This window comes from Ambystoma mexicanum, chromosome 4q, assembly GCF_040938575.1.
Source record: "Ambystoma mexicanum isolate Mex_15411 chromosome 4q, UKY_AmexF1_1, whole genome shotgun sequence".
NCBI lineage: Eukaryota > Metazoa > Chordata > Amphibia > Caudata > Ambystomatidae > Ambystoma > Ambystoma mexicanum.
Genome location: NC_090928.1, coordinates 952,155,409 through 952,167,960, shown reverse-complemented (window position 1 = coordinate 952,167,960; position 12,552 = coordinate 952,155,409). Strand labels below are relative to the sequence as shown.

The following is a 12,552-nucleotide window of genomic DNA, read 5'->3' as shown; positions in this document are numbered from 1 at the left end:
CGGAGACGTGCCCCCTCGACTACCAGACCCTGGGGCAATCGAATTGCCCCGACCAGTACGTCCACAATATGATGGTTTGTACTGGTTTCTGTTAATAATTTGGGACTAGTAAAGCCAATGGTGACTTTACATGCCCTGGGAGACAGTAGTCAGTCCGAGGGTATGGAGTCTATGGTGGGGGGTCACTATGACACCCCTGTGTTACTGCACGGAGGGTGCTGTGTAACACACATAATAAAAACACATGAGACCCTATGGAGTAAAGGACCCCATAGCCCATAAAACACATTAACAGTCAAAGGAACACCATAAACATGTCCAAGAGTGGGAAAAAAAGAGTCTCACTCTTGGCAGGAGGAAAAAAACAAACTCCAGAAATCCAGCAAAGCTGCTGGGGGACTCACTAGGTTAGGAAATTCAGCCTAAAGAGAGAATTCTCCCTAACAGAAGGCAACCAGGTCCAGCCAGACCGCCTTCCCCTCCAGCAAGCTTATGTGTTCCTGAGACTCTGTGGGAGTCCACAGTCTGCTCAGTATCAGGTAATATTATCCCCAATAATATTGCCATATATATGGTCGTCGGTAACGGCCATAGGCGATATTATTAGTGGGGATAATTTTTGGGGTAAATGGGAGCAGAGGTTGCAGCGGTGTCCCCTGCTCCCTTTAAAATAATATGGGGGTTGCAGGGGTGTCCCCCGCAGGTTTGATGGGATAATATTGCCGCAGAAATATGGAGCCATTCTTGTACGGCAATATTTTTGCAGGGATATTAACACATGGAACTACCTGCTCACCGTTAGGTATGACAGGTGAAGGCACCAAAAAGTCAGAGATGCATCCGTGACCTCCAACACCTTGGGCCAAGGTTGGCAAAACGACATGCTCTTCAGCAAGTTGTCTCGCAGGGCCCACCACGCAAGATACTGAGGCACTTGATCCGAGACCTGCAAGGGGTCCGACTTATGGCCCTGAAACTGTGACCATTGGCAACGGAGAAGCCACTGAAGTGATATCATGGGCAGCCTTACCTCCAGTATCTCTAGAATGCAGGAGGCCATGAGGTTGAGAAGGTGCAGGAAGGCTGAAGCTGGGACTTGTCCCAGTGATTGGAGGGCATTGACCATCCGAAAGATGTTCGTCACTCAATCCTCGGGTGTGTTTGTCCAACTCGGCACCAATAAATCGAAGGGACTGAGATGGCGAAACCAAAGACCTTTTGAAGTTCAGGGAAAAGCCCAGCCTGTGTAAAAGAGTGCATGTGCAGAGAAGGTGGTCCGACAGTCGTCCAGGTAGGGAAATACATGAATGCCCTCCCTCCTGAGGCGAGCCACTTCCACTGTCAGCAGCTTGGTGAAACCCCTTGGAGCCAAGGAGAGACGAAACGGCAGAACCTTGAATTGGTAATGGTGTTGGCCCACTACGTACCTCAGATACTTCCTGTGCTTTAGATGAATTGGCACATGGAAGTTGGCGCCCTGAAGGTGCAGAGAAACCAACCAGTTCATCAGATCGAGGGCTTGCAGAATCTGGGCTAGAGTAACCATCCTGAACTTGTCCTTGAGTAGGAACAAGTTCAGCAGCTGAAGATCCAGAATTGGACTCAAGCCGCTGTCTTTCTTTGGCACCAGAAAATACGTGAACCACTACCTCTTCCCTCGATATGTGCGGGGAACCAGCTCGATCATACTTTTCAACAGAAGAGAAAAGGACCTCTTCCAGGAGGATGGGGTCCGGACATAAGGTGTTGGCCCAAGGTCCGGGGGCGCTGATGGAATGGAAGGCAATATCCCTGCCAAATGACATGTAAGGACAAGTGTCAGGCTTGGTCTTCAACCATTCCGGGCTGAGCAGACAAAGCCTCCCCCCTCTGTTAATGAATGGCAAAGCATGTCATTGAGATTTGACACCCTGGAGTGCAGCGGGGACAACAGCTGTTGCAACACCCTCTCGCTGGGCACCCTTTCCTCTTCCTCTCAGACATCTGCTTTGTCCTCTTCCCAGCGCAGACTGACCATCGCCCCTCAAGGCGAAGGTGGTATAGGGATGAAAACCCCTGCCTGAGTCGATGTCTGTGAAGAAGGCTGTTGCACTGCTAGCCCCAAAGACTTAACAGTCGCCTTGGATGAAAACCTTCTGTAGAGCTTTGCCAGTCTTAGCTTTAAAATGTTTATGGCTATCAAAAGGCATACCCAGCGGTCTGGATGTCGGCAGCAAGGCATAAAATCCATATCCACAAGTGGCGCCTGACCACTATGCTACTGGCCATGGCCCATCAAAACAGTCCACCACGTCCAGTCCCGACGGCAGTATCTGGCATGCAGCCTCTTTGCCATCTGAAACCAAGGACTGGAAACCGTCCCTCATCTCTCCGGGGCATACTCAGCCGCATCGGCCACCGCAGACCAAAGGACAAAAAAGAACTTTGCCATGGTGCAAGTGGCATTCGCGGTCCACAGTGCAAGACTGCTTGACACAAACACCTTCTTGCCCCATGCGTCAAACTTCTTACTTCCAGTGGAAGGGACAGAAATGTAGAAGTCTTCAGGCTAGCCGTTGCAGGCTGCACCACCAAGCGTTCAGGCGAATCATGGGAAGAAAGAAAGGCCGGATCGGGACAGTGTTTCCTTGCCAGATCCCTGTCCACTGCCAGAACAGAGGCAGTTTTCTCCCACACCTCCAATACGGGGGCCTCTACTGCCACATTTAAGATCAAGAGCATCTGCTTCTTGGGAACCATGTCCAGAATGTGCCAAAGTTTGTACTGAAGCTTGGACCTGGATGGAGCAGATAACCCCAGAGTACTGGGCACCTTAGCCATCAAGTGCTGGAAGACGGCGTGAGGCTTTCCTGGTGTGATAGCAGGCCCAAATTTCATTTCTGTGGTGGTGTCCAGGCCAATGGCCCCCTGCAGGTCCTCTGCAAGGCCCAGCATGTCCTCATCTTCACCGTAGAATTCCTCCTGGAAATCCCTCCTCTCATTAGAACCCATAGGTTAAAACCCAGAAGGGATCTGGCCGCCATCCTTGCCACGACGATACCCAGCTCATTTTCAGGCTACCCTCGGCCTCCTCCTCTCCTTCCCTCATCTCTGACTGTCTGTCTGCTATCCAGGAATGGTGTGCCGCAAATGACCTCTGCCTTAATGCCAGTAAGACTGAGATTCTACTCATCTGCACATCCACCCCCTCCTTCCCTGCAGCTCACTGGCCGGCCTCTCTTGGCCCTCTTCCTGCTCCTACCTGCAAGGCAAAAAACCTCGGGGTTATCTTCGACTCCACACTCTCCTTCTCTCCTCATATATCTGACGTCTCTAAAAAGTCACACTACCAACTGCACCTCCTCAGAGGTATTCTTCCCTTCCTCTCCTTCCCCCAGAAGCTCACTGTCTCCCGAGCCCTGGTTCTCTTAAAGCTGGACTACTGTAACAGCCTCTATCTTAATCTGCCTGCCTCCACTCTCCGCCCTCTGCAACTCATCCAGAACAGAACTGCGAGACTTGTCCTTGGCCTCAAGCCCAAGGACCGCATCTCTCCAGGACTGAAATCTCTACACTGGCTCCCAGTGGCTGAGAGGATAAAGTTCAAAGACCCCTGCATTGTCCACAAGGCCTTCTGGGGCCTAAATACTTTCCACTCTCTCTTCCTAAATCTCTTCCTTCCCGAGCCCTTCGCTCATCTGTCTCCAACTCCCTCAGGGTCAGCCGCTTCTCGAAGCTACGAGCTGGGGGTAGATTTCTCTCCGCGGCAGGGGCCTCCCTCTGGAACAGCCTTCCTGCCTCCCTGAAACTTGAGGAGAACCATCTCCGGTTCCGGAAGCACCTCAAAACCTTCCTCTTTGCTTCTGCTTTCTCTCTCCCTCTCCCCTGCTAATTCTTCGCTGAAACTGCACTGAATCTGCAACTGGGCCACTCTCACAGACCCCGGTCCTGGGCCCAGCCACTTTCCACTTGCACTGCCTCCCTGGCAACCCCTGCACTGCGGGACTGTCTCTGTATCCCTACAGCCCCCCCTTCCCAGCACTTGTCTGCACCTACCTTGCACTTGCCACCAGCTGGCCCTCTTTATTTATTTATTTTATTTTATTCTTCTTACCTTGTACTGCACTTCCCCCCTCCCCTTCCCCAAGCACTTTCTCCCTTCCCCCTACCCCTGCACTTGCGCGATCTGAATGACACCTGGCCTATTAGGATCGTTGTCTGTCTTCCCCTTGTTCCCCCCTCCCTGCCTCATCGCGCCTTGAAACACTTGTGTATAGGCACGTTACGAATGCCATATCATATATCATATCATAGATGTCACACATCCTTCACAAGAAGGCATCCCTAGGTAGTAGGGCGTATACCAGTAGAGTCACGGTGCTGAGTGACAAGTCTGCCACTCCTGAAGGCGAATCCTATCAGTGCCAAGAGACATCTGTCTGGTCCACTCTCGAGCTCTTAAGCCAGTCGAAACAGACACAGAGGGACCCTGCGGCACCATAGCCAGAACGAGCCAGTGACTGTGCCACAAGAGCCAGAGCCTTGGCAAAGATGTCTAAAATCTTTTTGCAGAAGCTCTCCGATTCCTACGGCGTGGAGGACTGAGTAGGAAAAAGCACCTGCGCCGAACGCTCAGGGCACCCAAGACAGCAGCCGTGTGACCTCGAACAAGACTGCAGAGCTTCACCCTTCGTCTTGTGGATGGAGGTATATATCTTCGCCGCCCTCTTCCAGAGGGCCTTCGGATACATGGACTGGCATGACCCTCAATCCTGGATGTCATGGGCCTCGCTCAAGCAAAACAAAGAAATCTGCTGTAGATCCGAAACCGACATTTCCCAACCACATTCTGCGCACAGCTTGAAGCCTGATGCATTGGACAGAATAGGCATGGCGTACTTCAAAAATAAGTAAGAAAAACTCAACAAGCGTGTTCCAATCAGCGAACAGAGTGCACGGAATAAAGGAACTGAGGTCACGGAGCGTGGCTTCACTATATATGCAGGCCCCGCCAACGTCATATCAGGTGTGGGCACATAGAGGCATCGGACAGAGCCAACGCAGAGCCGTGCTGCGCCCCCTGGCAGCAGAAAGGTTTACGAAGAACAGCTACGCTGCAATAGGGATATCCTAGATGAGGAATCAGTGGGAGGAAGGACCCATAGCAAATACAGCTTCCTCCCTCACTACAAAAGTTCAGGAAATAATTTAAGACACTTTAGTTCACTCTTCACTACCACTCCTCACAACTCTACTGGCATTATTGAATCTTGTAAGCAGTGTGCTCCGTACCCTTCCACGCTGCATCAACCTCGCCTGCACTCCTCTCCCCAATCACTGTAACTTCCTGTTCTCTGAACATACTTGAGCGTGCATCTGTAACCTGCACAAGTATGGATGTGCCATCATTGAGCTAAAAAAGCCATCACCTGCTCCGATGGCCAATGTCCATGTTAAATGAATAATAGCAATACAAAAAAAATAATTATACTTTTAAAAAAGGCACATTTTTTAGAATGAGACACCCCTTTGTAGAAGCACGGTGTGTGGGCTACTGGAGTTGTGGCAAAAAATGTCCTGATACCAAAGAGATGCTTTCCATCTGTATGGGCAACCCATCCCGAACACGGCTGAGAATCATTACCAACCATGGCAGTATGAAAAAGCATGTTTTGCCTTGCTCTCACTACACATGTTCTTTGTATTAACAGAAGACTTGGATTTCAAATGTAGTGCAGTGCTTTTTACGAGAAGTAAATTCAAACAAGAACCTTTGATGAAAGAACAGATCAGACCATGGTGTTATGACAATAATTACCCCTTTGCGAACAGAACATAGAAAACCAATTCACATTGAGGAAATCACTTCCTTTGTTTACGGGTAAATAAATATAAGTGCCCTCTGAAAACGGGACACATTTTTCACCTTAAACATTGCATATCATTTAAAAAAAGGAATTCAATACTAGTTTGTAGACAAATATCAAGAGCATAGATTGATTTGCACTGCTGGACAGAGGTCCCACAAAAGATGACAAGGTTGCTATTATAAAGAAATGGAATTTCAGTAAAGTCAGATTAGGTAGAGTGGAAATGTCTGATTTACAGGACACTATTGCTCGAGATGAAAAAAGTAGCGTAAAGAAGTGCAGATTGTGCAGAAAAGTTGATATAAAGGTGAGCATCACCGGAAACTAAAGTCCCCTTTACCTCTGCCAGGTGCCTTCTTGTGCTTTTCTTTTGATTCTTTGGAACTTCTGTCTGGTGATTCTTTAGAACTTTTCTCTGGATCTTTGCTGCGAGTCTGCTTTTTATCCTTTCCCTTTTTACTTTCTTTCGCAGCTGCGTTGGATGGATGTGGTTCATTATTAATTAAGGACTCGCCTTTGCTGTCTGCAGTAGTTTTGCGCTTCACATTTTTTGTCTCGTTGGCAGAATCTACGGAATTGTGTGTTTTTTTCCCACTAGCCCCTTGGAACTTCTCTTTCGTCGCGTGAATGCCTTTCTCTTCTGGATTCTTCAGCCCACTGGAGGAATGTGATCCTTTTGGCTCCTTAACTTTCTTAGGAGTGTGCTCTTTGGATATGGCAGCATTCAAGCCATTGCTTAGGTCTTGGATAGCAGCACACTCCTCTGTCGTAGATTTTCCACTCATTACTAAAGGGGTCTGTTTACTATTTTCGTCCTTCTTTCTTTTATTTTCTGTCAGATCAGTAGTTTTCTCCTCTTTCAAGGGCTTGTTTTCAGTGGTTTGTGTTTTGTTTCGGTGTCTTCTTTTTGTGTCTATATCATCCGCCTCCTGTGGATTTTGCCGTTCTCGTCCTCTTTTTGCTTTCTCATTCTCAGAATGTTCATTATAGTGCTGTCCTGTAGATTCACTTACATGAGCGTAGCCGTCATATTTCACTGGGTGTACGTTTTCTTGATAGGAAGTGTGAATTTCTCCTGTACCATGCCTTCGATCTTTATTGATAGAGTCTTTTGGTGTTTCCAATGGTGGTGCTAATTCGTCTTTGGAAGCTTTCTCTTCCTGAGCTTTGGAGGCTTCTTCATCTTCTGCCCGAAGATTATGCATCATACTTGTTACATGTTCCGTGACAGAATCGCTCACATTATAGCTAACCTCTCCAACAGCACTAGTTAGGTCATCTACTGCATTACTGAGGGAATCAACAAGAGATGACATAGTTGGAAGGTTCAGGTTTTGTTGAAAATTCCTGAAAAAGGACATCTTTCCAGGCTTCTAATTCCAATGTGATGAGATGTGTGATGTGTATTTCCAGCTTATTCTACAACACCACTCGATTTCAAATTATTTATTCACACATTCATTCAATGATGACACCTTGAAAGTTGAAGTGTTTCCTACTTGCAAACCGTGGGGAATTCTGGTTTTGACTTATTCCCAATTGTAATCTTTGACCAACCTTGTAGCACTCAGAACAAGGACATTTTCCCCTCCACATTAGAACGGTTCCAGAAGGTTCACCATAGAGTAGCTCTTAACCAAGTGGCAAAAATGTCGCTTCTAAAAAATAAAACATTTCAAGGAACTTGTGAATCTTTTTTTCCAAACCTGTGAAAAGAAGTTTTAAAGTTTTTAATGTCCACTTTATTACTAGGCATATAGTAGTACTGGGTTATATACATTAGTTGTCAGGGTTATGCAGAAAGGTTTGGCTACAAACGGGTATGCCTTATCCCCATCACATTTTCCTGCATTGCTGTTAGAGCTAGAAATACAATTGTGTTAATGGGATTTTATTGAAACTTCATTAGGGGCAGGTAGGTATCCCAATGAACCATATCATGTTTGTCCATTTGTAAACATGTCACACATGGCAACACAACACCTAATGAAAAGGCAAAACAGCAAATGAATGCCCTAAAGCAAACCTGTCCAACATAGTACAGCATCTGTCATAGGCTTTAATATTCTAAACTGTCCAACAATAGTAGGACTACTGTGTCCTAGGGAAACATGTTTTAACCAACTGGCCAAAATATAAACAGTGAGATATTTGCATTCATCCTAAACAATCAAACTAGTATCTAAACACATTTGAAATCTAACTAGCAGTGCACCCAAATGTATACACACCAGCAGAGAAATAAGCAAGGGTACTCCACATGCCTTGCCCAATATTGCACATTTTGTCATGGCGATTCATCATGATGAAGTATTTCCACACTACATTTCTGTGGTAACGAAGGACCCTTTGCCTTCCTCCATTTTGAACCATTCAGGAAACCAGTGATGATCCTTTCATAGGCAGCTGGGGTAAGTATGCATTGATATATGTAACCTCTTAGGCCTGTATTCTCTATGGGGCAGATTCGGTTGACAATAACTCATTAGATGGGTTGTTACTGTGCTCCCACATTCTTGTTAGATTCCCTGCATAGTCCGAGTACAACACAGTGAAAGGCCTAACAAACCAAAGTTTCCTCATGGGGTTTCCCTGTGCTGCGTGTGAAATCCAAATGCAGGAACATCCGTATTCTGACCCCAGCAGATAGAATGGGTTTTCTGGCGAACATGCCAATTTCCCCTTTGACCGGAAAACAGAGACACATCCAAGGAAATCCATTAGCAATAGTGGAATGCATGAATGGCAAAGATCCAAGAAAATCCATTAGCAATAGTGGAATGCATGAATGGCAAAGATCCAAGAAAATCCATTAGCAATAGTGGAATGCATGAATGGCAAAGATCACCCTGTTGTGGTGGTTTCTAATTTGTGGCAGTTGGCTTAATATTTCATGGCTTTGGTGTGCACAGCTAACTTTAATATACACGATTAAATTACATCACATAGACCACCCATTACATCACCTGTGGGGATGACCCTTAATAATTCTCAACCAGAGAAGGGATCTACAACCCACATCGTTGAGTTATAAAATAAGAGGATGGGTATATATCAAGGAGGGGAGAAATTACATATATTGAGGAGGGGAGAAATAACATAATGGAGAAGAGTTATAGCAACCACTGAAAAATAAAAAGTCTGTCTTTTTTTGATGTTAGTTGCCATTTCACATGGCCCCTACAGACAGGTATAACTATAGGTTAATATGCTCAAGTGAAGCCCCGTATTCTCAGGTGCAGCCTGATTAGGTCCAGAGTAATATTCCTAGGTGTCTCCTGTAAACATACATGCCCAGTTACAGTATCACATATTCAGGCACTGCCACGGTATGCCAAGTACAGATGCATAAGACCTGATGCAGGCAACATATACCCAACCCACCTTAATGTGCACCCACATATGGGCAGCTACAGCCATCATATGGCCACATACAATATCATATTGGAGGTACAGTCTCACATGCCATCATTACATGCTAAATAATCATAACTATTAATATACAGTTATATGGAAAAGGGTCCCAAATGATGCCATGACAGGGAATATAACTTACAATTGTCTTAAGCCCTAGATATTTAAATGAAACCGTTTCTTAGCCAAACACAAGAACGCATCCTATCGCAGATCTGCACAACACCTTACAGTCACGTAAAATAAAATAAAAAGTATTTTGGAGTGCGTTTGTTGTGAAATTTGGGACCTTCTGAGGTCTTTTGGGTTGTGCCATTTTCCCTCAAATCCACAAATTCAATAGTACTCGTGGCTAGCCCCAAACCGTGTGCTAATGTATTTTGTATAATTAATGCTAATTAGCACCTTCTGTGTTTCAGAGTGACATTTGGACATTTGCATTTTTGTCACTGCAAATGCTATTCTTGGGAAGCAATTCCCAAATGGAAAATCCCTGCGGCAAATGGCGCCCTTGACCAAACATTGAACTGCAGATATATTCCCACACCATGATTGCAACTGTCATGATGGTCAAGCACTGGGCCAAGACAAAAGAAGACATCAGCTCCCTCATTTCCGAATCACATTCCTGCGTGTCAACAAACATATTATACATTCAGAAAGACTGCAATCATTTGCTAACCTGATACATAATGTACAATTGCCCTTTCTAATACATTTATCACATTGCGCAAACTTACAAAATCATGGGATTTATTTTTTAAAGAAAAAACAGAATCTAACAACACAATACAATATGAAAACATTTATAAGGGCACACCACACAGAGGGAATTCGTGAATAGATATAGTCAACACTTTTACATATGCTAGAAAAACAATGGCTCAAATCCATTCAAAGATTTCCACCACTGCTCCACAAGTTGTTTTTCCTTTTGCTTTTGACAGAACAGCCTGAGAAGCAGCAAAAAAGGTGAGTGTGTCATGAGCGAAATGCAGCTGATCCTATCAGGAGAAAGGGTACATTGAGTGAGTGCAGAGATTACAAATGTCAATGACCAGCATAGTAGTGGTGTGGTTTTCAAGTATTGGCACAAGACACACAACAGCATATACAGCCAGCCAACTCATATTTGGGAGCTTAAGGCTATGTTTAACAAAACTAACTGCATTGGTGTGCAAGTAAAATTACCTTTATGAAAAATGCATGAATGTTCTTGTAGAGTTACCAATTGCAGGCTTCATCTGAAGTTAATTATTGTGATTGACTTGACTGCATTCATGTATTAGGTTTTGTTTTGTTTGAGGATATTTGCTGGGTATACAGGGTTGCACCACATTAACAGCCTCATTTTATATGCAGTGCGACTAACACAGGAAGGGCCGTGCCCACTAAAATGTACGTGTCCCCAGCCCTACCCATGTAATTTTGACTGTTTTTCGTTATGGCAGCTAACATGAATGGGAATCTGGGCAGTTAGCATTCTTGTGCCTTTTTACACTCTTAACGAAAAACATGCAGTAAGGCCGGCCCCCATGGACGGGCATGGCAACCAGCATTAAAATGAATCCCTATAGATTCCGTCAGTCCTGTCAAATGGATCCTACAGCAATGCCCATGCCTGAAACACTTTCTTTGGAAGGCATCTCGAGCGGTGCAGAGGGGCTGGTGGCAACAGACAGATGACACGACATGTTGTGTAGAGCTCCCCGCCTGGCACTGCAGTAGAAGAGACTCCGCCCATCAGGAACATGAATCAAACACACACATTGTCACATAGATCAATCAAAGAAAGAGGTCCAAGGACATGAACACCAAGGTGTGAGGGTTGGTAGAGCGTCTTCATCGAGACTACTGGAAATGTCTCGTTATACGTTATGGATAGTTATGCTGTATCTTTCTCAACTTGTATTGACAACAGCAAAGCAAAACATTTTTAGTAAACTGTATTTGACAAAGAAATGGGTTACAGACAAACCAACTTTACATAGTGGAATCAACCAATCGTAGCCCATCACAGTCAATAACCTCGATGCAAGCACCCTGGAACTTCATGTTCCCTTGCTTCTGAAAGCAGAAATTGAGTGGGTTTCAGAAGAACTGTGGGACCTTGCATGGGAATGATTTGAGACCTCAGGAGTTGGCATGGGCTCCAATCACGTATGCTCTTTACCAAATATTCCAAGATGGTGCCCATCAAGCAGACAACCTAACTGTACAGATTGCCTGGGGGCCCCACTTGATACTCTACACAGGTGATATTTATGTATTCATTTTGAGCATTTATGGAGTTCAACATTCATCAACCATTTGGTCTCTAAGTGCTAATGATCAAAGTTGGCGAAGACAGGTATCCGAGATATGGTATTTGTTTCAGGAGCCAGGTTTTTCAGTCACAGTAGAAGGAGAGGTGATCAGTAATATTTTTGATCCCTGGGCCTTTCCAGAATCTTAGGTAACTAGAGTTAAACATTGTCTGGCCATGCCTAAACCGGTCAGGTGGCACAGCGAGTAGAGCGCTTGCTTTGACATCCGTGCAGATCCTGCTGACGCAGGTTTGAATCCCGGCGGGGCCAAACTCAGCCTTTTATCCTTCCGAGGTCGATAAATGAGTACCACACACCGTGGGTAATATTAAGCAGCACTCAGATACCTGAGGGTTCGTAGCGCTATATAAGTGCCAAATTATTATTATTATTATTTATTATCATGCATGATTTGCTGAAAGCAGGGGGAGGGATCTGCATGAAGATAAAACGTTTCTCAAAGCAGTGTATTAATAAAAGCGAGTTTGTGGAAGGGGGTCAGTCTTGCAGAAGGTGTGGTGAGTGATGCAGAGGAATTGGAAGTTCTGTTTGGGAACAGGCAGCCAATGAAGGGAGCTAGAGTGATATGGTTAGCGCTATTTAGGTGTAGGAGAAGGCGAGCAGCGGGAGACTGGATTATTTGAAGCCCGTAGATGACATACTCAGGTAAATACTGTTTCCATAGTCCAGCCTAGATGAGATTGGTGGGTTGGGAACTGATTGTGTGGGGAAACATCTATGTGAGAAATCGCCTGAGCGAGATGAAGTGAAAGAAGAAGACGTTGACAATGGAGCTGATGATTCGGGAGGAAAGTGATCGTTCATTGTTGAGGCAGAAGCACAGGTTTTTGATTGGGGCTGAGAGTTGGAGGTAAAATAAAGGCAAGTCACTTGTGTAGGGTGATAGTTTGATGAGCAGCTAGGTATTGTCCCAATTCCTTTAAGACAGCTGTCTTGTATCTAGAGGTGGATGAGACCCAGGT

The 12,552-nt window shown here is 45.5% G+C and overlaps 1 protein-coding gene across 5 annotated transcripts in view; it reads right to left on the bottom strand.

Moving 5' to 3' along the window:
- The window catches only part of SYT14 (synaptotagmin 14), a 1,343,600-nt gene that overhangs the window by 684,930 nt on the left and 646,118 nt on the right, over positions 1–12,552 (bottom strand). For 2 of the 5 annotated variants that reach the window (XM_069608507.1, XM_069608508.1), the window contains exon 1: positions 6,190–7,476. The exons of the other annotated variants lie outside the window; for them this stretch is intronic. In XM_069608507.1, the coding sequence (XP_069464608.1) occupies positions 6,190–7,210 (1,021 nt within the window). In that variant the 5' untranslated portion in view covers positions 7,211–7,476. Of the gene's footprint in view, positions 1–6,189; positions 7,477–12,552 lie in introns of those variants that run through there. 5 annotated transcript variants of the gene reach the window in all.